At 45.6% G+C, this 23458-nt stretch overlaps 1 protein-coding gene across 8 annotated transcripts in view; it reads right to left on the reverse strand.

Annotated features, from left to right (window-relative positions):
• The window catches only part of ena (ENAH actin regulator enabled), a 597539-nt gene that overhangs the window by 33193 nt on the left and 540888 nt on the right, over positions 1-23458 (reverse strand). For 4 of the 8 annotated variants that reach the window (XR_011223588.1, XM_069308843.1, XM_069308833.1 and 1 more), the window contains exons 3-5: positions 19135-19290; positions 3226-3476; positions 1755-2424 (exon numbers count right to left, since the gene is read on the reverse strand). Coding sequence is in view for 6 of the 8 variants with exons in the window: in XM_069308843.1 (XP_069164944.1) it covers positions 1755-2424; positions 3226-3476; positions 19135-19290 (1077 nt within the window). In the remaining 2 variants the exon portion in view is untranslated. Of the gene's footprint in view, positions 1-1754; positions 2425-3138; positions 3477-19134; positions 19291-23458 lie in introns of all 8 variants that reach the window. The other 4 variants (XR_011223585.1, XM_069308824.1, XM_069308820.1 and 1 more) reach the window with 1 other exon arrangement.

The raw sequence follows: 23458 nt of genomic DNA on the forward strand, positions 1-23458 counted from the left end.
TGTTTTGGAAGTCAAAAACTAATTTGTAATTAGTGTCACTGATGCTGTTAGATTTTTTTTTTTTTGGTAACTGTTGTACCTGAATTGTACCTGGAAGAGGTTCTAGGAGTTCTTCTACTCCCCAAGCCAGGTCCACGGCCAGGGTTGATTTGTGAAAAGCAGCTTAACAATATCAATATTTCCATTATTCCATTTATTTGTTTTTCTACCATTGTAGCATATATTCTTAGCTCTTTTTTTTGTTTACATGTGTCAATGTACCAATGGGATAAACAAGTTTCATAAAACAATTGGTAATATGGTTAGCTTCAATACTATAAACACGAGGTCACATAAGCTCTCAGCTTATGTGACCGCGAGTTTATAGTTCACTTGGCATTCATTGATGGATGCGACACGAGGCGTTCATTGATGGATGTGACACGAGGCGTTCATTGATGGACGCGACACGAGGCGTTCATTGATGGATGTGACATGAGGCGTTCATTGATGGACGCGACACGAGGCGTTCATTGATGGATGTGACATGAGGCGTTCATTGATGGATGCGACACGAGGCGTTCATTGATGGATGCGACACGAGGCGTTCATTGATGGATGTGACATGAGGCATTCATTGATGGATGTGACATGAGGCGTTCATTGATGGATGTGACATGAGGCGTTCATTGATGGACGCGACACGAGGCGTTCATTGATGGATGTGACATGAGGCATTCATTGATGGATGTGACATGAGGCGTTCATTGATGGATGTGACATGAGGCGTTCATTGATGGATGTGACATGAGGCGTTCATTGATGGATGCGACACGAGGCGTTCATTGATGGATGTGACATGAGGCGTTCATTGATGGATGCGACACGAGGCGTTCATTGATAGATGCGACATGAGGCGTTCATTGATGGATGTGACACGAGGCGTTCATTGATGGATGTGACATGAGGCGTTCATTGATGGATGTGACATGAGGCGTTCATTGATGGATGTGACATGAGGCGTTCATTGATGGACGCAACATGAGGCGTTCATTGATGGACACAACATGAGGCGTTCATTAATGGACACGACATGAGGCGTTCATTGATGGATGTGACATGAGGCGTTCATTGATGGATGTGACATGAGGCGTTCATTGATGGATGTGACATGAGGCGTTCATTGATGGACGCAACATGAGGCGTTCATTGATGGACGCAACATGAGGCGTTCATTGATGGACGCAACATGAGGCGTTCATTGATGGACACAACATGAGGCGTTCATTGATGGACACAACATGAGGCGTTCATTGATGGACACAACATGAGGCGTTCATTAATGGACGCGACATGAGGCGTTCTAACAAACATATAAACCACATGTGCTTTACCTAGAAGTTTTGTTTAGAACATTGTTTACAACACTTTGATAAAGGATGCAGGTTTCCTCCCAAAATTTGGTTTAATACTAACACTTACATAGGTATTGGGTCTTTCCTTCACCTTCACACAATATCATCTTAAATAATGTTTTGTGGTTACAATATTTAATGGTATGATCTGTTTACAGAAATTACAAACATGAATAGCAGTACCCTTGATCATACTAGTGAATTTAATGACAATTTTACTGTATTTGTCCACAAGTTACTTATAGGAATGTCAAATAGCTGCCATTACATAATATGCTACCTTAACTAAGTAGATGTATTCATATACTACAAATAAAACCCCCCCCAAAAAAACAGTGAATATGCAATAAGTATTCTTACCTGGGACTGTGTAGGTGATGAGGGTGGATCCTTATTTTTGGCCCTGCGCCGTGCTAATGTGGCTGCCATCTCATCCATCATGCTCATCATGCCACCTAATGCAGGTCTCTCACCAGATCCTCGACCAATACTACCTCCTGAGCTACTGGATCCTGTACTCTCACTATCCGGAGCACGAGTTTTGCGTAATTTGGCACCTGCAATTGCAGCGGCTAGTCCACTGTTGCCAGAAGGCTCATCTGATGAGGAGTGTGATCTGGCCAGTCCTCCTGGAGGAGGTGGTGGAGGAGGGGGGGCACTACTTAAGGGAGGTGCTGGGGGAGCGGGAGGCGGTGGAGGACCACCCGAGGGAAGGGGAGGTGGGCCACTCATTGGGGGTGCAGGAGGGGCAGGTGGGCCACCCATTGGAGGTGCAGGAGGTGCAGGCGGTCCTCCACTAGGAAGAGGAGGAGGCCCACCAGTAGGTAAAGGAGGGGGACCCCCCATAGGAAGAGGAGGGGGACCACTGGAAGTAGGTGCAGGTGGTGCTGGAGGTGCTGCAGGCGGAGGGTTTGGGGCAGAATTATTACGATGATGTCCAGAAGGTACTGGCGGTGGTGGAGGAACCATGGTCGGTTGGCCAGCCATACGTCGCTCCTGCATTACAGCTATATCTTCTCGAGTCATGGTCCTGTAATAAAAGTTCTGAGGTTAATTTGTAGGACATCAACAATGTGTCAAATTTAATCACTTTTCATGAAATTCTTCACATTTACGATATTGAGTACTGTACTACTGTACTTACATTTAACGAAGAAAGGCATGCTGCAACCATCTACTTAAAAGATTACTAAAAAGAAGATCCATTCTACAACTCAAGACTGATCAGGCTAGCCTACTGTTAAAAGCAAAATACCTTAGGCTACTTTACTGCAAAAAGAAAAGATCAAACAGAAGAAAAAGAAAAAAACGGAATACCACCACCAATGGTAGTCAGAGGCCCTTTGGAGACTGACGAGTACTGTACTCTAACAGAATCGTAGAGAGATTGGACTACGAAGGCAACGATGGATAATTGAAGGAGCAAGAGAATTCAGTATTCACATCTACTTATGCTCTTTTGAATTAATATTTCCAAAGTCCTTATTTATTAGAGTATAAATTTTCTCTTACTTTGTACTAATGTTTACAAGCATATGAAAAGAAAGACCTGCAACCAACTTAATGCATGCAGGGGTAAGAGGCTGGCAAGCCCTATCTCCTTCCGTTAGTGAGAACAGCTGTGAGTCAGCATCAACGCAGCATCAGTATACAGGTAATGGTAGTAGTGGTCCCTCGCCCGTGCACCAAGAGAGAGCATCAACACCCCGGGCAGGACGTGTGACGAGCCCGGTCTTTACTTTACCGCGTGTCATGGTAATGGTGATAGTTGTCGTAGGTCCTGTCGTAGGTTTTCTCGTAGTGGTTGTTGTAGGCATGGGGATCGGCATACCTGTACCCCATGTCCTCCTCGGCGTAGAGTTGATTGTGGTACTGTGGCTGTGAAGGCTGCTGTGGTTGGGTCATCATGGGAGGTGGCTGCTGCTGCTGCTGCTGCTGCTGCTGTGGTGGTGGCTGCTGTTGTTGCTGCTGCTGCTGCTGTTGTGGCTGCTGTGTCTGCTGCTGCTGCGGCTGCTGCTGTGTAGGCACTGCAGGTGGGGGAGGTGGAGGACCTTGTCGTAAACTTCCCCCATTATTGAGCACCTGAAACAATGAAAATATTCCATATATAAATGTCTGTATAAAATTTAAAAATCACCAAAAGATGCAACATCTGCCAGTCATTGAGCTCAGTCACAAGACCTCGCATTCACAGAGCATACTATAATATAACAATGCGACTGCAGTATGACGGAAGTCAGCAACAACATGAACAAGCAAATTTCATGAGATTGGCCAGGTAAGACATTATCTTGAAAACAATATTGCCATCAACCAATGGACTACCAAAACTAAGTGTCCAACTTTCAAACCAAGCCGGTCAACTAACATAGACAACCAAGCCCCAGACCATCTCCCTCACACAATTCATCGACATTCTACATATAAAAGGCATAATCAATAAAATAAAATAAACCTTTATTTCCTTCCTCACAGCCATTTTGTCGTATATCTCCCAAACTACCTATAAGCCCAATTAAATAAAAATAGTGTAATACTTTACTGGCACCAGGTAAAAAAAAAAAATACCCTTAAATTGCGCAACACTTCATATGACGTGTTGAGTAACTGACACAAAAGTGCACACCCCTTCATATGACGATTTGGAGTACCGCGCAAAATTTAAATAGCCCGTGGTTACACAGGGTTCACATCAGCTTCCTCAGGGCTCTTGTAAACAGACGGCCTTTTTTTAAATCACTGTGCTGCACAATCGAGAAAATTCAGTCGGTTGGAAACTGCGCCAACCAAGAAAACACCTTTTGAATATTTCATACCCATTCAAAATGCGTGCGCGGTAGGTTGTGTACGAAATGGACTCTTGGGATCTCCAGTGAGAAGAAGTCATCTTGGAAAAAAATTCCCAAAATGCCCTAGGGCTGCTGGCTGGGTTAGTACCGAGTGAGCGACCATGGGTGGCGCACGTACCTTTGGCTCCCAAACACTTGTCCAACGCGATGTTGAAAGAGCGCTCTCTGTTGGTGAAATTCAGACCTTATTGTTTGAAAAACATAAGGGTCATGATATTGATCAAGCTAGGCGCAATAAGGACCTAACACAAAGGTCGGATGCAAGTGATACAGCACCGATGAGTACGATACAGCGAGCGTATCCAGTTGTAGCTCTGAGCGCTTCCCTTGCCCCACCCATGTAATCTCCAACTTTTATAGATGATACATAGATGAATCGTTTTCTGGGTTCAATGATGATGCATCTGATACAAGTAACATAGATGAACAGTGTTAGTGGCTTCCATGGTGGTGTTTTCCATAGATATTCTCAAGAATAGCTGAATCTCTTCCAGAGTGGCTGAATCTCTTCCTGAGTGACTGAATCTCTTCCAGAATGACTGACTCTCTTCCAGTGAGTGCCCTTACAAAGCGATCCTTTCAAGACTTCCTTACAAATTGAGCTTTTCCTATAATCTTTTCAAGACTACCTAATGCTTCACAAGCTTGGCTACATACCACCTACAAGTACTAAAGCCAAGGGTGTGTGTGAGTGCATTATTTGCAAGCACAAAGAACGAAGAAACAGGAATTGTAAATCTATCTGTACCTGGTGCAACGAGAGCGAAGTCGCTCTATGTACCATGGTCTGCTTTGTTCATTATCACTCACTTCCGAAATACTGTGTAATTACCTAAGTGTAATTACCTAAGTGTAGTTACAGGATGAGAGCTACGCTCGTGGTGTCCCGTCTTCCCAGCACTCTTTGTCATATAACGCTTTGAAACTACTGACGGTCTTGGCCTCCACCACCTTCTCACTTAACTTGTTCCAACCGTCTACCACTCTATTTGCGAAGGTGAATTTTCTTATATTTCTTCGGCATCTGTGTTTAGCTAGTTTAAATCTATGACCTCTTGTTCTTGAAGTTCCAGGTCTCAGGAAGTCTTCCCTGTCGATTTTGTCAATTCCTGTTACTATTTTGTATGTAGTGATCATATCACCTCTTTTTCTTCTGTCTTCTAGTTTTGGCATATTTAATGCTTCTAACCTCTCCTCGTAGCTCTTGCCCTTCAGTTCTGGGAGCCACTTAGTAGCATGTCTTTGCACCTTTTCCAGTTTGTTGATGTGCTTCTTAAGATATGGGCACCACACAACAGCTGCATATTCTAGCTTTGGCCTAACAAAAGTCATGAACAATTTCTTTAGTATATTGCCATCCATGTATTTAAATGCAATTCTGAAGTTAGAAAGCATAGCATAGGCTCCTTGCACAATATTCTTTATGTGGTCCTCAGGTGATAGTTTTCTATCTAGAACCACTCCTAGATCTCTTTCTTTATCAGAATTCTTTAAAGATTTCTCACATAATATATAGGTTGTGTGGGGTCTATGTTCTCCTATTCCACATTCCATAACATGACATTTATTAACATTAAATTCCATTTGCCAAGTGGTGCTCCATATACTTATTTTGTCCAGGTCTTTTTGAAGGGCATGACAGTCATCTAAATTTCTTATCCTTCCTATTATCTTAGCATCATCAGCAAACATGTTCATATAATTCTGTATACCAACTGGTAGATCATTTATGTACACAATAAACATCACTGGTGCAAGAACTGAACCCTGTGGTACTCCACTTGTGACATTTCTCCATTCTGATACATTGCCTCTGATTACTGCCCTCATTTTTCTATCAGTCAGAAAATTTTTCATCCATGATAGAAGCTTACCTGTCACCCCTCCAATATTTTCCAGTTTCCAGAACAACCTCTTATGTGGAACTCTGTCGAAAGCCTTTTTTAGGTCCAGATAGATGCAGTCAACCCAACCATCTCTTTCCTGTAATATCTCTGTGGCTCGATCATAGAAACTGAGTAAATTCGATACACAGGATCTTCCAGATCCAAAACCATACTGTCTGTCTGATATTATATCATTTCTCTCTAGGTGTTCTACCCATTTAGTTTTGATTAGTTTTTCCAATACTTTCACTATTACACTTGTCAATGATACAGGTCTATAATTGAGGGGGTCTTCCCTGCTGCCACTTTTGTAGATTGGAACTATGTTAGCCTGTTTCCACCCGTCTGCTACGATTCCTGTACACAGGGATGCCTGAAAGATCAGGTGAAGTGGAATGCTGAGCTCAGATGCACATTCTCTGAGAACCCATGGTGAAACGCCATCTGGGCCAGCTGCTTTGTTCTTACCGAGCTCCTTGAGCATTTTTTCCACTTCGTCTCTAGACACCTCTATGTGTTCTATGTTGTTCTCTGGAATTCTTATTGTATCTGGTTCCCTAAAGATTTCATTTTGTACAAACACAATTTGGAACTTTTCGTTTAGTGTTTCACACATTTCCTTTTCATCTTCCGTGAATCTATTTCCCATTTTCAACCTCTGAATATTATCCTTTACCTGCAATTTGTTGTTTATGAATTTATAGAATAGACCTGGTTCTGTTTTACATTTGTCCGCAATCCCTTTTTCAAAATTTCTTTCTGCCTCTCTCCTCACTGCCGTGTAGTTGTTTCTCGCATCTTTGTATCGCTGGTATGTTTGGGGGTTCGGCCTCTTCCTGTATTGATTCCATTTTTGTGTCTTTCGGTCTCTAGCCCTCTCGCAATTTCTATTGAACCAATCCTGTTTCCTAGTTCTGCATCTCTGTTTTGGTATAAATTTTTTTGTGCCTTTATCATATATTTCACAAAACTTGCCATACATCTCATTCACTTCCTTGCCTAGCATCAAGTCTGTCCAATTATACTCACTAAAAAAATTTCTAAGGTCACCATAATGTCCTCTCCTGAAGTCTGGTTTTTCAACTGCTTCAACCTCCTTATTTTCTTCCAGCTTATAACGCATTGCATACTTTATTCCCAAAAAGACATGGTCACTTTTACCCAAGGGAGGAAGGTACTGAATGTCAAATATCTCTTCCTCCTTCCTGGTAAATATCAAATCTAGCATGGAGGGAACGTCCCCTTCCCTCATCCTCGTAGCTTGTTTAACATGTTGATACAAGAATGTTTCCAGGATGAGGTCTACAAATTTACAGGTCCAAAAATCTTCTGTTTTAGCTTCATATGCTTCCCAGTCTATGGATTTCAAGTTGAAGTCACCGACTATCAACAGTCGTGATCTATCGTTATCCGCTCTCGCTATAATCTCTCTCATTATTGTTATAAGACCTTCACGTTTACTATCTAGCTCCTCCTTTGACCATGTGCTGCTTGGCGGTGGACTATATGCATTTATCATCATTAGTTTATCATCCTCATAGCAGATCTCTAGTGCTATTATGTCAACTTCTTGTGGATTGGCAGTCATTATTTCCTTCACCTTTAGGTGTTCTTTTACCAGCACAGCAACGCCACCGCCTTTCCTAATTTTTCTGTCCCGTCTCCAAATTGAGTAGCCCCTTGGGAATATGACCTCATTTAAAATTACATCTTCAAGTTTTGTCTCCGTGAGTGCAACAATGTCTGGTGTCTGCAGCTGTATTACATCACTTAACTCCAGTATCTTCGATCTCACTCCATCTATGTTGGTGTATGCAATCTTCAGGAACTTGTTCCCCCTCTCCTTATTCTTCACTCCCCCTCTCTCTATTGATTTTGTTGGTTTGCCTTTATGTACCACTTTACTGGTTTGCCTACCCCTATCACTTTGTAGAAAAAAGAATTTATTTCTTCTTCATTCCTGCTCTCATTTAAATGTTTTGCCTCGGCGAGGTTCAGTTTCAGCTTCTCTCTATCTTCTTTTGAAAGATCTCGTCTTAATGACCACCCTTTCCCATCCTCATCCCTTTGCAATTTTCTAGCATTCCTTAGTACTTCTTCCATCTGTTTGGCACCGTTTAGGGTGATCCTCAAAGGTCGATCTTTCCCTTTTACGTACCTGCCTATTCTCCTGTAGTCGCACACATTCTCTCTGTTTGTAAGAACTTCCACGAGGCCAACAATTTTATCTACTACTTTAGCTTCTTCTACAGCTCTTTCTGACCTAGATGTTATCTCCTTTTCTTTGCAGCCAAAAATGATCAGGGACTTACTCCGATCAACTGTGTTTTGCACCAACTTCGGGTTAGATGCCAATTCTTTCCTCACTTCTAGCCTAATGTTTGTTTTATCTTGGTTGCTGCAGTGTTTGACTTCCTTTACTGCTTCTTCTATTTTTTCCTTCTCCTTGGCCACTTGTGCATAAGTGAGTTGCATATCTTTCTTGCACTGTTCTATTCCCTGTGTAACTTCCTCCATCTGTGCTGACAAAAGCTGTTTCTCCTGTTGAATTTCCTTGCCTAACCTATTGTAGTCATTTATGTTTAAATTTACTTTAACTTCTTCCAAAGCTATTTTTAAGAGTTTATTTTCTTCTTCCATGGCTTTGCAATTTGTTTCCAATTGATTCTTATCCTTGCGCAAGTCTTTCACTAAACCCTCAAGACATAAAACTTTGCTATTCAAATGGTCATTACTTTCTTTCAATTTACTAATTATTTCTACATGAGAGTTCACTATAGTATCTAAATTTACCAACTTGTTATGTAGACTACTAATATCAATGCTTTCTTCATTGAATCCCTCAAAATCAAGCTCTGTTTTGTTTTTCCCCTTGCCAGTGGCCATCTTGAATGTTCTTCTCTGCACTGTAAACACTAGGGCAACTTTTTCTCATCCAATTTTTCACTTCCCTTAGCACTTTCCTGTTATCTCACCTATTTTTCAAGAGCACTATACCTTTATGTTCTCTGGGACACCACTCACTACCATCAACCTGTACTACAATACTTAGGATTGTTGAAATATGCTGGAGCTCCTCTGCTGCAAGTGTTGACCCTAGGGGTGTCACCTTTTGAAAAAGTGTGTGTAATATAGTGTGTTACTGTGTAAATAGTGTATGAAACTGCACATATTGTGATTTTAGTGAATTTTTAACTAGTAATATTGCAACAATAAACATTTATTGTGGGCTCATTACTGACACATGTATCACAGTTCCATGGAACATTATGAATGTTGCACTGTATACATATTGTAAAGGACACAAATATACATCGTATACGATATAAAACCAGCGTTGAATGTAATGAAATGCCATTTTCTGGGAGAGTCCTGGTGAGTCCCGGAGGCTCCCCAGAGCTATCCAGGCTGCATGGATATGTATAACTTTCTGGCATCAGTCAAAGTGCTAGGAGTTCTTGCCTACCAGGGACCACGAGCCAGAACCTGGCCCCCTTAAGAGAGGCACGAGGAGCAATGGCCTATAGAAACCCCCTTGTGGTTGGAAGCATTCTATGTCTGCCATCGACCGGGATAGGCACCCAGAAAGGTAAGCACCCCAAAACAAACCTCTATTCTGGTGAAAATATTGCTACCGAAAGCCGAATGAATTGACAGAACTCCCCAAACAAAATTATCAAACTAGCATGACGTCAACACGTCACCGCGCCACCATCTGCGCAACCCCCCCCCCTCCCCGGGAGGGGGAAGGGGAAGCTCCAGACCCTCCACGATGGCGATCCAACTGTCAGTTTTTAGGCTGGATGTCAAAATATGCGAAATACACTGCTAACCAGAGGGAGGGAGGGATGCCGGGGAGCCTCCGGGACTCACCCAGAAAATGGTGTTTCATTATATTCAACACTGGTTTTCTGGGGGGATCCCCGTCAGCTTCCTGGAGCTACATCACCACAGATAAGGAAATAGGGAAGGATCCAGGAGGCGGACGCCACGTGCCCTAATCTAAAAAACCAAGACCACAGACGAAACAAAGACCCTGCAGACCCGAACCCCCGAACAGGAACGAGGGAAGGGAACGCGAACAACCAAAACGCGTCCACGACCCCCAGAGACCATGACGCCCAGAGAACAGCGAAAAAAAACACAACCGAACAACAAAGGAAGCACCCCCCCCCCCGGCCCGACCAACCAAGCAGCAACCCAAAGACCAAAACGAGAAGAAAAGAGACCACCCAGGCTAATGACCAGGACGGCACCAGAACTCAAGAGCAGGCTGGAGGTGAAACAATGCCCAGGACAGCAAGCGGAACGAAGCAGAAGGAACCGCAACATCAAACGCAAGTTGGAGTGGCTCCGCCAGCACCACCCAATATGAGGTGACACGACACAGTCCCAGATGACGGTCCCGGAACAACCCTGAAGGGAAGACAAGCCAACCCTATCAAAGACCGAAGGACACTTCGCAGTGATAGGAAAACCGGAATGACCGCCAGGAAAACCACACACTGCCCCGAGACGAAACACGTAGGTGGGAGACCAACAACGAACCCACCAGTGCCGACACAAACGACGAGAAACGAGCACCACGAACAAAAGCACAAAACACGAGTCGAAAAACAGCAACCCCGCAACCCAAAGGAGCAACATAACTAGCTCCAGCAGGGAAGAATGACCAACACGTTCCTGAGGCATCCAAGAGGAGAACTATGCAGGACGTGAACCGCAGGAAAGCAAACACACCCGTTCCGGAAAGGAACAAAGAAAAACCGGAGCCAGGATCAGAGCCAGGACCGGAGCCCAGCTACCGGTTCCAAGAAAAGGAACCAGTAAGGCAGGAGGAGCAGCAGACCTAAAGTCCACAACCCCCCACAGACAGTGCAACACCGAAGCCTGCAGTAAGTCACAAAGAAAAATCGTAGGAACTCAGTACCAAAACGGAACTCCGGAGAAGTCCAAAAGCAGGGAACTGAACATGGACAGAGGCCCACCCGAGCACCCAATATCAGGATAGTCAAGAAGCACCGACCCAGATACACAGACAAGTGTAGCATAGGAAGAGGAAAAATGGAAATAGACAAGGAAAACCCCGAATACGGACCAAGGAGCGGCCGGGAAGTAATGCACACGACCAACCACAAAATGTGTAGTGGAGGGCGTACATACCCGAAGGACCTCATAGACAGCAGGGTGCAGCCAGGCACCGAAGATAGGCAAGGAATGAGAGTCCAGATAGGGAAAAGACCCAGGTGCCGGCAACGAAACCAAAAGCACCGAAATGCAGGGCAGAGCCCCACAGGACAACAAAGAACAAGATACATGGACAAAGGAAAGTCTCTGAAGACATGCAAGGTGACCAAACAACACACCACACCAAACACTTGTTAGGAGCAATTGACGCAACCCGCCAAGCGGGAAAGAGAGTAACCAAGGATGGAGCAGTGACCAAGGGTGGCACATGCCACCCTTGTGGCACGTTTAGTACACGAAACAATGGGTATAAATTAGAGAAGTGTAGATTTAGGAAAGACTTGAGGAAATACTGGTACGGTAACAGGTCCGTTGATTTGTGGAACCAATTACCGCATAATGTGGTGGAGATGGGGTCCCATGATTGTGTCAAGCGTGGGTAGGACACGTATATGAGTGCGATTGGGTAGTAATAAATAGAAGCTGTCTTGTATGGGCCAATAGGCCCTCTGCAATTCCTCTGTACTTATGTCCTTATGTTTGTATGCACAAGGGGACACAGGATGAAGCTGAGTACCCAAAGGAGCCACAGACATGAAAAAGAACCTGATCAAAGTCAGAGGAGATAGGAGGCGGAAAGCACTAGGAAGCTACGTGGTTGAAGCAGACTCCACCCACAGGAGCAAACGTAGATAAGACAGAGCCCAGGAGGCTCTGGAAAATGCACAACCGTCGACTGACAGGAGAGAGGCGAGGCCAAAGAGCCAGAGCTCAACCCCTGCAAGCACCCCACCAAAAGCAGAGAACCAGCACCTGGCCGACAAAGGCGCCAGACATGACAAACTCACGTGCAGAGCAGACACATGACCGTGCCACAACACAGGCGAGCCAAGCCAAGTAACATACCAGGAGCATCTCTAGTGGTGTGCTCGAACGCCACGCATACGAGATGCAGTACGCATGGTATGTACCGTTACATGAACAAAATTCGGAAGTCTAAGGAGAAATACATCCAGAAGATGATGAGGAGCAGTACAGAGGGGGAGGAGAAGGCACCACACCAAGCCATCCCACACCCGGAAGCAGAGGAAGAACGAAGTGACGCCCCCATATATAAAATCCAGAACATCCCCAGCATCCAGAGGGCTACGACTGGAGGGAGAAAACGAGCAAGAAGCCATAGAAAACCGGGAGAAATGATGCGAACACACGAGCATACCGCCCATAAACAAAACGCACACCCCGGGCCCCAGCGTGCGAGGTACGAAACGCACCACCTGTCCACCAGGTGGCGTGGCTTGTACACCAGGCGAACACACATATCGTACATATACAGAACGTAGACACATCGTATACACACATCGTACAAACATCAGGAAGGCGTACGTAACGAAGACGAGGAACGCCGAACTGGAAGTAGAGATGATGAGAAAACAAAACAAGGCGAAACCGAAGTGAAAGAAGACAGAGGATGGAAGGTAATCAACGAGGCCAACAAAAGACAAGAGAGAAACCCCATCGGAAGTCAACAGACGTTCCAATAATATTGGAAGGTACGAAGAGACGCGCGAATCAACGAGAACCACGACAAGCAAGCACAAACTAGTGGGTACTGTACTATACTACAAATACTAGTGGGTACACACTAAGTTATATGACAAAGAGTGCTGGGAAGACGGGACACCACGAGCGTAGCTCTCATCCTGTAACTACACTTAGGTAATTACAAACGCATGGAGGTACATATGGACAAAAATAAACCCCTGATCAAGGGACATGCAGGGACCTTGAATACAAAGGGAACAGTATCGTGATGTAAGCGCAAAAAAGGGTAAGGAAAAGGGGGTGAAACACACCCCCAGGAACGACGGGACCGACAAACCCGAAGGGACACGGAACCGAACCCAGGGAGGGGTATACCCAAACCAACAGGAACACAGGGAGGGAAGGAACAACCCCATTCTGAGGAACTGCCAGCCCCTCACCAAGGGTATAAAGACTCCAAGAGGGGCAAACGGGGCCAAGGCCCCCCCCAGGCAATCCCTCCCCAACCCCGGAAACCTCTACGGCTAGACCCAGGGCCGAGCCACACCCCCAAAGCCCCAGCTTGACAAGGAAAAGCTGGGGCAGCCGTACAAACACTAAGGAAGGGGGTCCACTGGTCAGACCCATACGCCACGGCTGGAGGAACCGACTCGAATGCCTCCGCCACCACCCCAGAAGAGGAAAACCCCCGAGGCTGCCCGAGTCTCAACTCAACCAGACCCCGCTCCAACCCCCGAAACCTGCCTACGATTTGGAGCCAGAAGCAAGGGAGGAAGTGTGCAGAACAGAAGGGAAAGGACGAGGAGAGGAAGGAGCCAGAGCCGAAGCAACCCCCACCCCCAAGTCCGGACCCAAACAACCAAAACAGGGCAGCCTCAGGGCATCCGGGCCACAACAACCAAGAGCGTTGCAGCAACAAACACCTAGCAAGCAACGCCGCAGCCGCCTACATCCGATTAACATGACCAGTGGCCTGGGTGAACGAGAGCACGTACCGACAACTCCCGTTGCACGACTCCAGGTCATAAGAAACAAGGACCCAACAGGCAGCATGGCGGAGGCACAACCGGTGAGTGTCACCCTGAGACAAGGGGACAGAACAACAATCAAACTCGCAGGACACGAGGGGGGACTCCGGGGACACACCCATAGGACCACGAAGCCCCCGTGGGGTTTCCCAGGGCCCTTAGCTGTGGGTACACACTAAGGAAAGCCCAGGCAGGGTACCACGAACCGGCGCCCAAGTCTACCAAACAAACTTCTAAAAGCTGAACCCCCGGGACGTGTCCACAAATGGGGGCCAAGCGGGGAGTACCACCAACAGAAAATATCAAAATAAAAACACCTAGAACAGTAAAGGGGGACCATAAAGGCAGACCTCCCCCCCCCCCAACCAGGCAAAAACAAAACAAAATAAAAAACCCCGCAAGAGGACAACGTACCCAGGCGGAACAGAACCGGCCGCTGTTATTGGTGAAAACTAGCTGTGCGGTACCCCACGCCCCTACCAGTGACGAAAACTACCACCTACCCAGAGGCAAACAACAGCAACAAAACCCCAGCCTTGGGCAACAAAACCCCAGCCTCGGTACTGGGCCTCCAAGGGAGGCCCAGTACCGAGCAGTAAAGAAGACTCAGCGGAGGTAGAACCCAAGGTGACTTGTGGAAAGTGGCCCCAAGCCCCAAGGGCAGTACTTACAGGGCACTTACGGAAGATAGGCTTAGGCACATGCAGCCCGAGTACCGAGGAATCTCACTCCTGGCTCACACCCCACCGGTAGAGACAGTCCACACCACAAGGCACAGAACTGAAACAAAAACCGGAGCCAGAGGCACTCGACCAGTCAGTAATTCCATCAGCCAAGAATTGCCAGTTGGATCACCAGCGTGGAGGGTCTGGGGCTTCCCCTTCCCCCTCCCGGGGAGGGGGGGGAGGTTGCGCAGACAGTGGCGCGGCGACGTGATGACGTCATGCTAGTTTGATAATTTTGTTTGGGGAGTTCCGTCAACTCATTCAGCTTTCGTAGCAATATTTTCACCAGAATAGGGGTTTGTTTTGGGGCACCTACCTTTCTGGGTGCCTATCCCGGTCGATGGTAGACAGACTGCTCCCAACCACAGGGGGGTTTCTATAGGCCATTGCTCCTCGTGCCTCTCTGAGGGGGCCAGGTTCTGGCTCGTGGTCCCCGGTAGGCAAGAACTCCTAGACAATTGGATGCAATTGCTGACCCAATGCAAAGCAGACCCTACCAGGTCCAGGGACACTGACAAGGTAGCGAGCGGCTAGGACCTTGTTTGACCTCCAAAAACCTCGTGCCCGAATGTCAACCCAAGATATGTTGCCAAAGACGGCAGCCAAAGCAGAAAACTTACAAACGTCGTGGACACGGGGATAGACCGCAGGCTGGCTAGACTTATTAATCCTGTGGATGACCTGGGAGACGCAAGCTTGGGAACAGGGAAGGAGGGAAACCAGGTCAACCCAAAGCGCATCCCCGGCCACCAAAGCAAATAACTGTGGAGAGCCGCAACCGGACACAACATATGAGTCACTCCCGGCCTGACCAACAAAGCATCAACAACTCAAGGACCCCACCGGAAAGCAGCAGTCTCATTCTTCGCCAGAAAAGGAGGAGACAGCTGCAAAAAAACAAACCTATCACCAGGACTGAAAGAGCAGAAACCCCTGTGCCAGAGGAGAGCATGAAGCTCTCTGACTCAACCCCCAGAGGCCAATGCCAACAGGAAAAGGGCCTTAGAAAAACAAAGGGGGGCACTACAAATCGAGGAGAAGAGAGAAAAGAGAGCACCCAGTCCAAAGACTAGGATGGCTCAGGAGGAGAATGAGTAGGCCAGAAGTGAAACAACGCACGAGACAGCTTGCGGAATTGGGGCAGAAGTAATGTCAATACCAAACACAAACTGGAGCGGCTCCGCCAGCGCTGCACAATAAAGAAAGATAAATAATATTTCTCTGATGAAGAAAGAGATCTAGGGGTGGTTCTAGATAGAAAACTATCACCTGAGGACCACATAAAGAATATTGTGTAAGGAGCCTATGCTACACTTTCTAACTTCAGAATTGCTTTTAAATACATGGATGGCGATATCCTAAAGAAATTGTTCACGACTTTTGTTAGGCCAAAACTAGAATATGCAGCGGTTGTGTGGTGCCCATATCTTAAGAAACACATCAACAAACTGGAAAAGGTGCAAAGACATGCTACTAAGTGGCTCCCAGAACTGAAGGGCAAGAGCTACGAAGAGAGGTTAGAGGCATTAAATATGCCAAAACTGGAAGACAGAAGAAAAAGAGGTGATATGATCACTACATACAAAATAATAACAGGAATTGATAAAATCGATAGGGAAGATTTCCTGAGACCTGGAACTTTACGAACAAGAGGTCATAGATTTAAACTAGCTAAACACAGATGCCGAAGAAATATAAGAAAATTCACCTTCGCAAATAGAGTGGTAGACGGTTGGAACAAGTTAGGTGAGAAGGTGGTGGAGGCCAAGACCGTCAGTAGTTTCAAAGCGTTATATGACAAAGAGTGCTGGGAAGACGGGACACCACGAGCGTAGCTCTCATCCTGTAACTACACTTAGGTAATTACACTTAGGTAATTACAATACGAGTTGACAGTATTCGGCATAAGTTGACAGTCATGGAACAACCACGAAAGGAAGGACAAGACAACCTTATCAGAGACCGAAGTATACTTACACAGTGATGGGAAAAACCGGAAGGACCGCCAGGAAACTTCATACTGCTGCCAAAACGAAGCAGGCTGGTGGGAGACGAACAACGAAGCCACCTGCGTTCTATACAAGTGATGATAGACTTGAGTCAGAAACTCCAGACATGAAGATTCGAGGAGAAGAACGAACCAGCCTCATACCGGGCTGGACCGATCTGCTGAAAGATCGGTCAAGAAAAGATCGAGGGAAGATCCTCGGGTTCAAACACTGAGCAAGCAGCGCCTGAAACCAAGGCTGGGCCAGCCACCATAGAGCTAGAAGGACAACTTTCCCCTGGTAAGTCTCCAAGCGAGCCAGGACTTGGAGAAACAGCTGAACCAGGAGAAAGAGGTACAGGTAACCCCACCTTGCCCAGTCCTGCCTGAATGCCCCCAACGGCCTCACAGTCGGGGAAGGGCGCCACGTATACCAGGAGATGCCTCGACCACGCCGACGCGAAAAAATCCACTTCTGGAGGCCCGAATGTCTGGCACAGCCAGCTGAACGAGTTGGCGTTGACCGTCCATTCCGTGGACTGGGGAATGAACCGGGACAGGCCGTCAGCCAGGACACTGGACCTTTCCTCCCTGAATGTGAACCGCCAGGAGAGCCAAACTCCGAGGACTCAGCAGACGAGTCACTCAAAGCGACTAACCCCAAAGAGCCAAGGACCGCATGGAACCCCCCCTCGATTCAGGCAATGAACCACCGAGGAACAGTCTGATTGGAGCGGGATCGTTGATCTGCGGGCGATCCGAATCCTCCCACAAGCACTGGTTACAAAGTTCCAGCCAAGAGATGACACATCCGTAAACACATCGAGCGAGGGCTTGGATAGGTGTCAAGACATTTGAACCCCGAAAAACCTTAAGAGGATGCCGGTGACGCAGCAACCAATGCAAAGGCCCTGGAGGCCGAACCCAGCGTTTGCAAGAGAGGCAGAAGGGACGTCTATCCATGGGTCAATGGACACCATCCAAGCGCCCGGCTCCAACAGAAGACGGACCCGGGACAAAGTAGTCATCCAAAAGCAGGGGCAATAAATCCACAGGTTCAGACGGGACAAGTCCAGAATGAACAGGAGGTCTGCACAGTCCCGTCTCGAGACCAGAAACAGGTCTCGACTACAACTACCTACTACTACAACTTGGTTACAACTACCCAACACTGGGAAGGGATCAGGATAAGGATTTGGGATGGGATGGGGAGGAATGGTGCCAAACCACTCGGACGGTCGGGGATTGAACGCCTAGGACTGCTACTGTGCATTTAAATTACTAACTTACCTGAGAGTCTATATCTCTACATGTCAATGGCAATAAATCCACAGGTTCAGACGGGACAAGTCCAGAATGAACAGGAGGTCTGCACAGTCCCGTCTCGAGACCAGAAACAGGCAGGAAACCTACCTGAGAGACGAAGTTGTTTTGACCACGCCCAAGTGAACCTACTCCAAGATGACTCTACAGAGTGCAGGAGAAGAGGTCTGCCCCGCCAGCCCCAAACCCCCTGAAGAAGGAGGAGTCATCCAACGCCACCACAGGCCGCACGAAACAACCCGAAAGACCCACAAATTGTGGGATCAGGCACGAGCCCCCCCCCCCCCATCACCTTTTAAAAGTTACTTTAAACTCATCATCATTAATATTAACGTGTACAATGAAATTACATTAATGTGATGCATCAGTGAGAAAATCAGGAGTAGGATTTGGGAAACCATAAGAAGGATTTGGATCCTCCCTTATGACTCCTACTGATTTTCTCATTAATATGTTAGTATAATTCACTGAGTAATACTGTATACATTTTATTTAATGCAAAATGCAGCAAAACCAATGCTACATAAATAATATTCAGATGACCTAAGTATATTGGTATTTCTACGCTTCTTTACCTGGTAGAGACCAAAACCTACTCTTCTTTACCTGGTAGAGACCAAAACCTACTCTTCTTTACCTGGGAGACCAAAACCTACTCTTCTTTACCTGGGAGACCAAAACCTACTCTTCTTTACCTGGGAGACCAAAACCTACTCTTCTTTACCTGGGAGACCAAAACCTACTCTTCTTTACCTGGGAGACCAAAACCTACTCTTCTTTACCTGGGAGACCAAAACCTACTCTTCTTTACCTGGGAGAGACCAAAACCTACTCTTCTTTACCTGGGAGACCAAAACCTACTCTTCTTTACCTGGGAGACCAAAACCTACTCTTCTTTACCTGGGAGGCCAAAACCTACTCTTCTTTACCTGGGAGAGACCAAAATCTACTCTTCTTTACCTGGGAGACCAAAATCTACTCTTCTTTACCTGGGAGAGACCAAAACCTACTCTTCTTTACCTGGGAGACCAAAACCTACTCTTCTTTACCTGGGAGACCAAAACCTACTCTTCTTTACCTGGGAGAGACCAAAATCTACTCTTCTTTACCTGGGAGAGACCAAAACCTACTCTTCTTTACTGGGAAAAACAAAATTCAGTACAGTGACTCTCAGTACAGCTGTACTTTAGTACGGTCAAATGTGTCTCACCTCAAGTGCTTTGAGCATCGCATTGGCAAAAGCGTCGGCATCGTCCTTGCTGGAGAAATTTAAACCATAAACTTGGCGGTTGTCCCTCCACTGGTGGAAGGTGACGGTCGCTTGATTATACTTAAGACCCTTCAGGATGGCACAGTTGATCACAACCTGTAATATTACAACAAGTACCCATTACACACAGTCCAATACACAGCCCATTACAAGTACCCATTACATACACAGTCCACTACACAGCCCATTACAACACATGTCCAAAACACACAGTCCATTACACAGTCCCTGCAGCCCGGTCCCCGACCACGCCACCTGGTTGTTGGACTGCTCAACCAGGCTGTTGGATGCGGTTGCTCTGCCAGTTATGCCCATTATGTGTAGTGGAAGCGTGTTGAACAGTCTCGGGCCTCTGATGTTGATAGTTCTCTCTTGAACACTGTGAGGGGTCGGCCAGTTATGCCCATTATGTGTAGTGGAAGCGTGTTGAACAGTCTCGGGCCTCTGATGTTGATAGTTCTCTCTTGAACACTGTGAGGGGTCGGCCAGTTATGTCCCTTATGTGTAGTGGAAGCGTGTTGAACAGTCTCGGGCCTCTGATGCTGATAGAGTTCTCTCTCAGAGTACCTGTTGCACCTCTGCTTTTCAACTGGGTATTCCGCACATCCTGCCATGCCTTCTGGTCTCATGTGGTGTTCTTTCTGTGTGCAGGTTTGGGACCAGCTACTCTAATATTTTCCATGTGTAAATTATTATGTATTTTCCCCTGCCTGCGTTCAAGAGAAAATTCAGATTTAGGCATTTTAGTCGGTTCGAATAGTTTAGATGTTTTACCGAGTGGATTCTAGCAGTAAAGGATCTCTGCACACTCTACAGGTCAGCACTTGGTTTACCTGGTTCATGGGGTTCTGGGAGCTTGGTCCACCAGGCTGTTGCTTGGAGCGGCCCGCAGGCCCACATATACCTGCTTGATGGGGTTCTGGGAGTTCTTCTACTCCCCAAGCCCGGCCCGAGGCCAGGCTTGACTTGTGAGAGTTTGGTCCACCAGGCTGTTGCTTGGAGTGGCCCGCAGGCCCACATATACCTGCTTGATGGGGTTCTGGGAGTTCTTCTACTGCCCAAGCCCGGCCCGAGGCCAGGCTTGACTTGTGAGAGTTTGGTCCATCAGGCTGTTGCTTGGAGCAGCCCACAGGCCCAAATACCGACCACAGCCCGGTTGGTCCGGAACTTCTTTTACAAAACATTCTAGATTTCTCTTGAAGATGTCCACGGTTATTCTGGCAATATTTCTTATACTGTAGTCACTGAGAAGACGTTGAACAGCCACTGACCTCTGATGTTTATACAGTGTTCTCTGATTGTGCCTATGGCATCTCTGCTCTTCACTGGTTCTATTTTGCATTTTATTCCATATTGTTCACTCCAGTACGTTGTTATTTTACTGTGTAGATTAGGGACCTGGCCTTCCAGTATTTTCCATGTGTATATTATTTGGTATCTCTCTCGTCTCCTTCCTAGTGAGTACATTTGGAGAGCTTTGAGACGATCCCAATAATTTAGGTGCTTTATCGCGTCTATGCGTGCCATATATGTTCTCTGTATTCCCTCTATTTCAGCAATCTCTCCTGCTCTGAAGGGGGAAGTGAGTACTGAGCAGTACGCGAGACAGGACAACACAGTTGACTTGAAGAGTACAACCATCGGTATGGGATTCCTGAATTTGAAAGTTCTCGTAATCCATCTTATCATTTTTCTGGCTGACGCAATATTTGTTTGGTTATGCTCCCTAAACATTAGATCGTCGGACATCATTATTCCTAAAACTTTGACATGCTGTTTACCTATTATGGGCAGATTTGATTGTGTTTTGTACCTTGTATTATGTTTCAGGTCCTCATTTTTGTCGTACTTAGTACCTGGAATTTATCGCTGTTAAACATCATGTTATTTTCTGCTGCCCAATCGAAAACTTTGTTGATATCTGCTTGTAATTTTTCCATGTCTTCAGCAGAGGTAATTTTCATGCTGATTTTTGTGTCATCTTCAAAGGATGACACAAAGCTGTGACTTTTATTTTTATCTATATCTGATATGAGAATAAGGAACAGCAGTGGTGCAAGGACTGTACCTTGAGGTACAGAGCTTTTAACTGTGCTTGGTCTTGATTTTATTTGATTGACTTACTCTTTGTGTTCTGTTCGACAGGAAATTGAGTATCCAGCGTCCTACTTTACCAGTTATTCCCACTGACCTCATTTTGTGTGCAATCACTCCATGATCACATTTGTCGAATGCCTTTGAAAAGTCTGTGTATATTACATCTGCATTTTGCTTTTCTTCTAGAGCTTCTGTGATTTTGTCATAATGGTTGAGTAACTGTGACAGACAGGATCTTCCCACTCTAAATCCATGTTGTCCTGGGTTGTTTAACTCATTATTTTCCATAAAACTAGAAATTTGATTCCTAATCACTCTTTCAAAAACTTTTATTATGTGTGATGTTAGTGCAACTGGCTTATAATTTTTTACCAAGGCTTTACTCCCTCCCTTGTGCAACGGAGCTATATCTGCAGATTTAAGTGCTGCTGGTATCTCCCCTGTATCCAGGCTCTTTCTCCATATTACGCTGAGTGCTCTCGCTACTGGTACTTTACATTTCTTTATGAATATTGAATTCCATTAGTCAGGCCCAGGAGCTGAGTGCATGGGCATATTGTCAATTTCTCTTTGAAAGTCTTCTGAGTTCGTGTTAATATCCGTTATATTATCTGCAGCTTGAATGTCATTCATAAAGAAGCTGTCTGGATCATCAATTTTCATGTTGTTTATTGGTGTGCTAAACATAGCCTCATAATGGCTTCTTAGAATTTCACTAATTTCTTTGTTGTCCTGTGTACATACCTTGAGTTGTAATTAAAAGTCCAATACTGGTGGAGGTTTTTTATTTTGATTTTGCATATGTGAAAAAATATTTTGGATTTTTCTTTATCTCTTGTATAGCTTTCTGCTCCAATTCCATTTCCTCAGCCTCGTATGATCGCTTCAACGTTTGTTCTATTTCTTCAATCTCTCTGGTTAGGTTTATTTTCCTTGCTTGTGATAGTCGTGTCTGCCTAAGCATTTCCGTTATTTTTTCCTTCTCCTGCACAGCCGTCTGCGTTCTCTTTCTAGAGTGGTCCTCTTTCTGCCCCTCCTCACAGGCACGTGCTTCAGACAGACCTTGTATGCTTCAGTTGTCAGTTGATCTATTCCCTGTGTGGGAGTTTTGTCGCTTAAGAACAATCTCCCATTGAACAAGCGAGAAGGAATATTCAATCAATTCAATTCCAACAATAAAAGGATAGACTGGGAAAAAATAAATGTAGACCTTACACTTTCTCCAGCTTTGAAAGGGGTTGTCATTGTGCAGCAGTATTCCACTCTAGAGACCACTAGTGTCTTGAAAAATATCATCATTGGTATAGCATCTCTAGTGTGAAAGGTTCTTGTTATCCAACCTGTCATTTTTCTTGCAGTTGTGACGGCTACTTTATTGTGTTTTTTAAAGGTAAGGTCTTCCGATATGAGTACACCTAAATCCTTTACATTGCTTTTTCATTCAATGGTATAATTTGATTGCGTTTTGTATGTGGTTTCCATTTTTATATTTTAATTTGTCTATAATGCAGGAGCTGGAACTTATCTTCCTTAAATACCATATTATTTTCTGTAGCCCATTGAAAGACCTGATTTACATCTAATTGGAGGTTTGCTGTATCCTCTATGTTGTCTACTCTCATAAAAATGAAATGATGATACAGTACTGTACTATATATTGTATCCTTTATGTCCTGTATGAGGATGAGAAAAAGTACTGGAGCAAGTACAGTACCCTGGGGGACTGAGCTCTTTACAGTTGATGGTCCGGATTGTATTTTGTTGACTGTTACACATTGGGTTCTGTTACTCAGGAAATTGTAGATACTGTACAGTACATCTGCCTATTTTTCCAGTAATTCCTTTTGAACACATTTTCTGTGCAATAACACCATGGGCATGTGTGTCGAAAATCTGTGTCAGTACATTAGCGTTTTGGTTATCTTCCATGGCCATGTCATAGTGGTCCAGCAACTGTGACAGGCAAGAGCACACTGTTCTGAAACCATGTTGTCAGGAGTTATGGAGATGCTGTGATTCCATGTATTTTGTGATCTTACCTCTTAGCACTCTTTCAAAGATTTGTATGATGTGTGATATTAGTGCTATCGGTCTGTAATTTTTTGCCTCCTTTATGGATTGGTGCTATCTCTGCTGTTTTTAGTATGTCAGGGATAACGCCAGTATC

This window comes from Procambarus clarkii, chromosome 6 (assembly GCF_040958095.1).
Source record: "Procambarus clarkii isolate CNS0578487 chromosome 6, FALCON_Pclarkii_2.0, whole genome shotgun sequence".
Classification (NCBI taxonomy): Eukaryota; Metazoa; Arthropoda; class Malacostraca; order Decapoda; family Cambaridae; genus Procambarus; species Procambarus clarkii.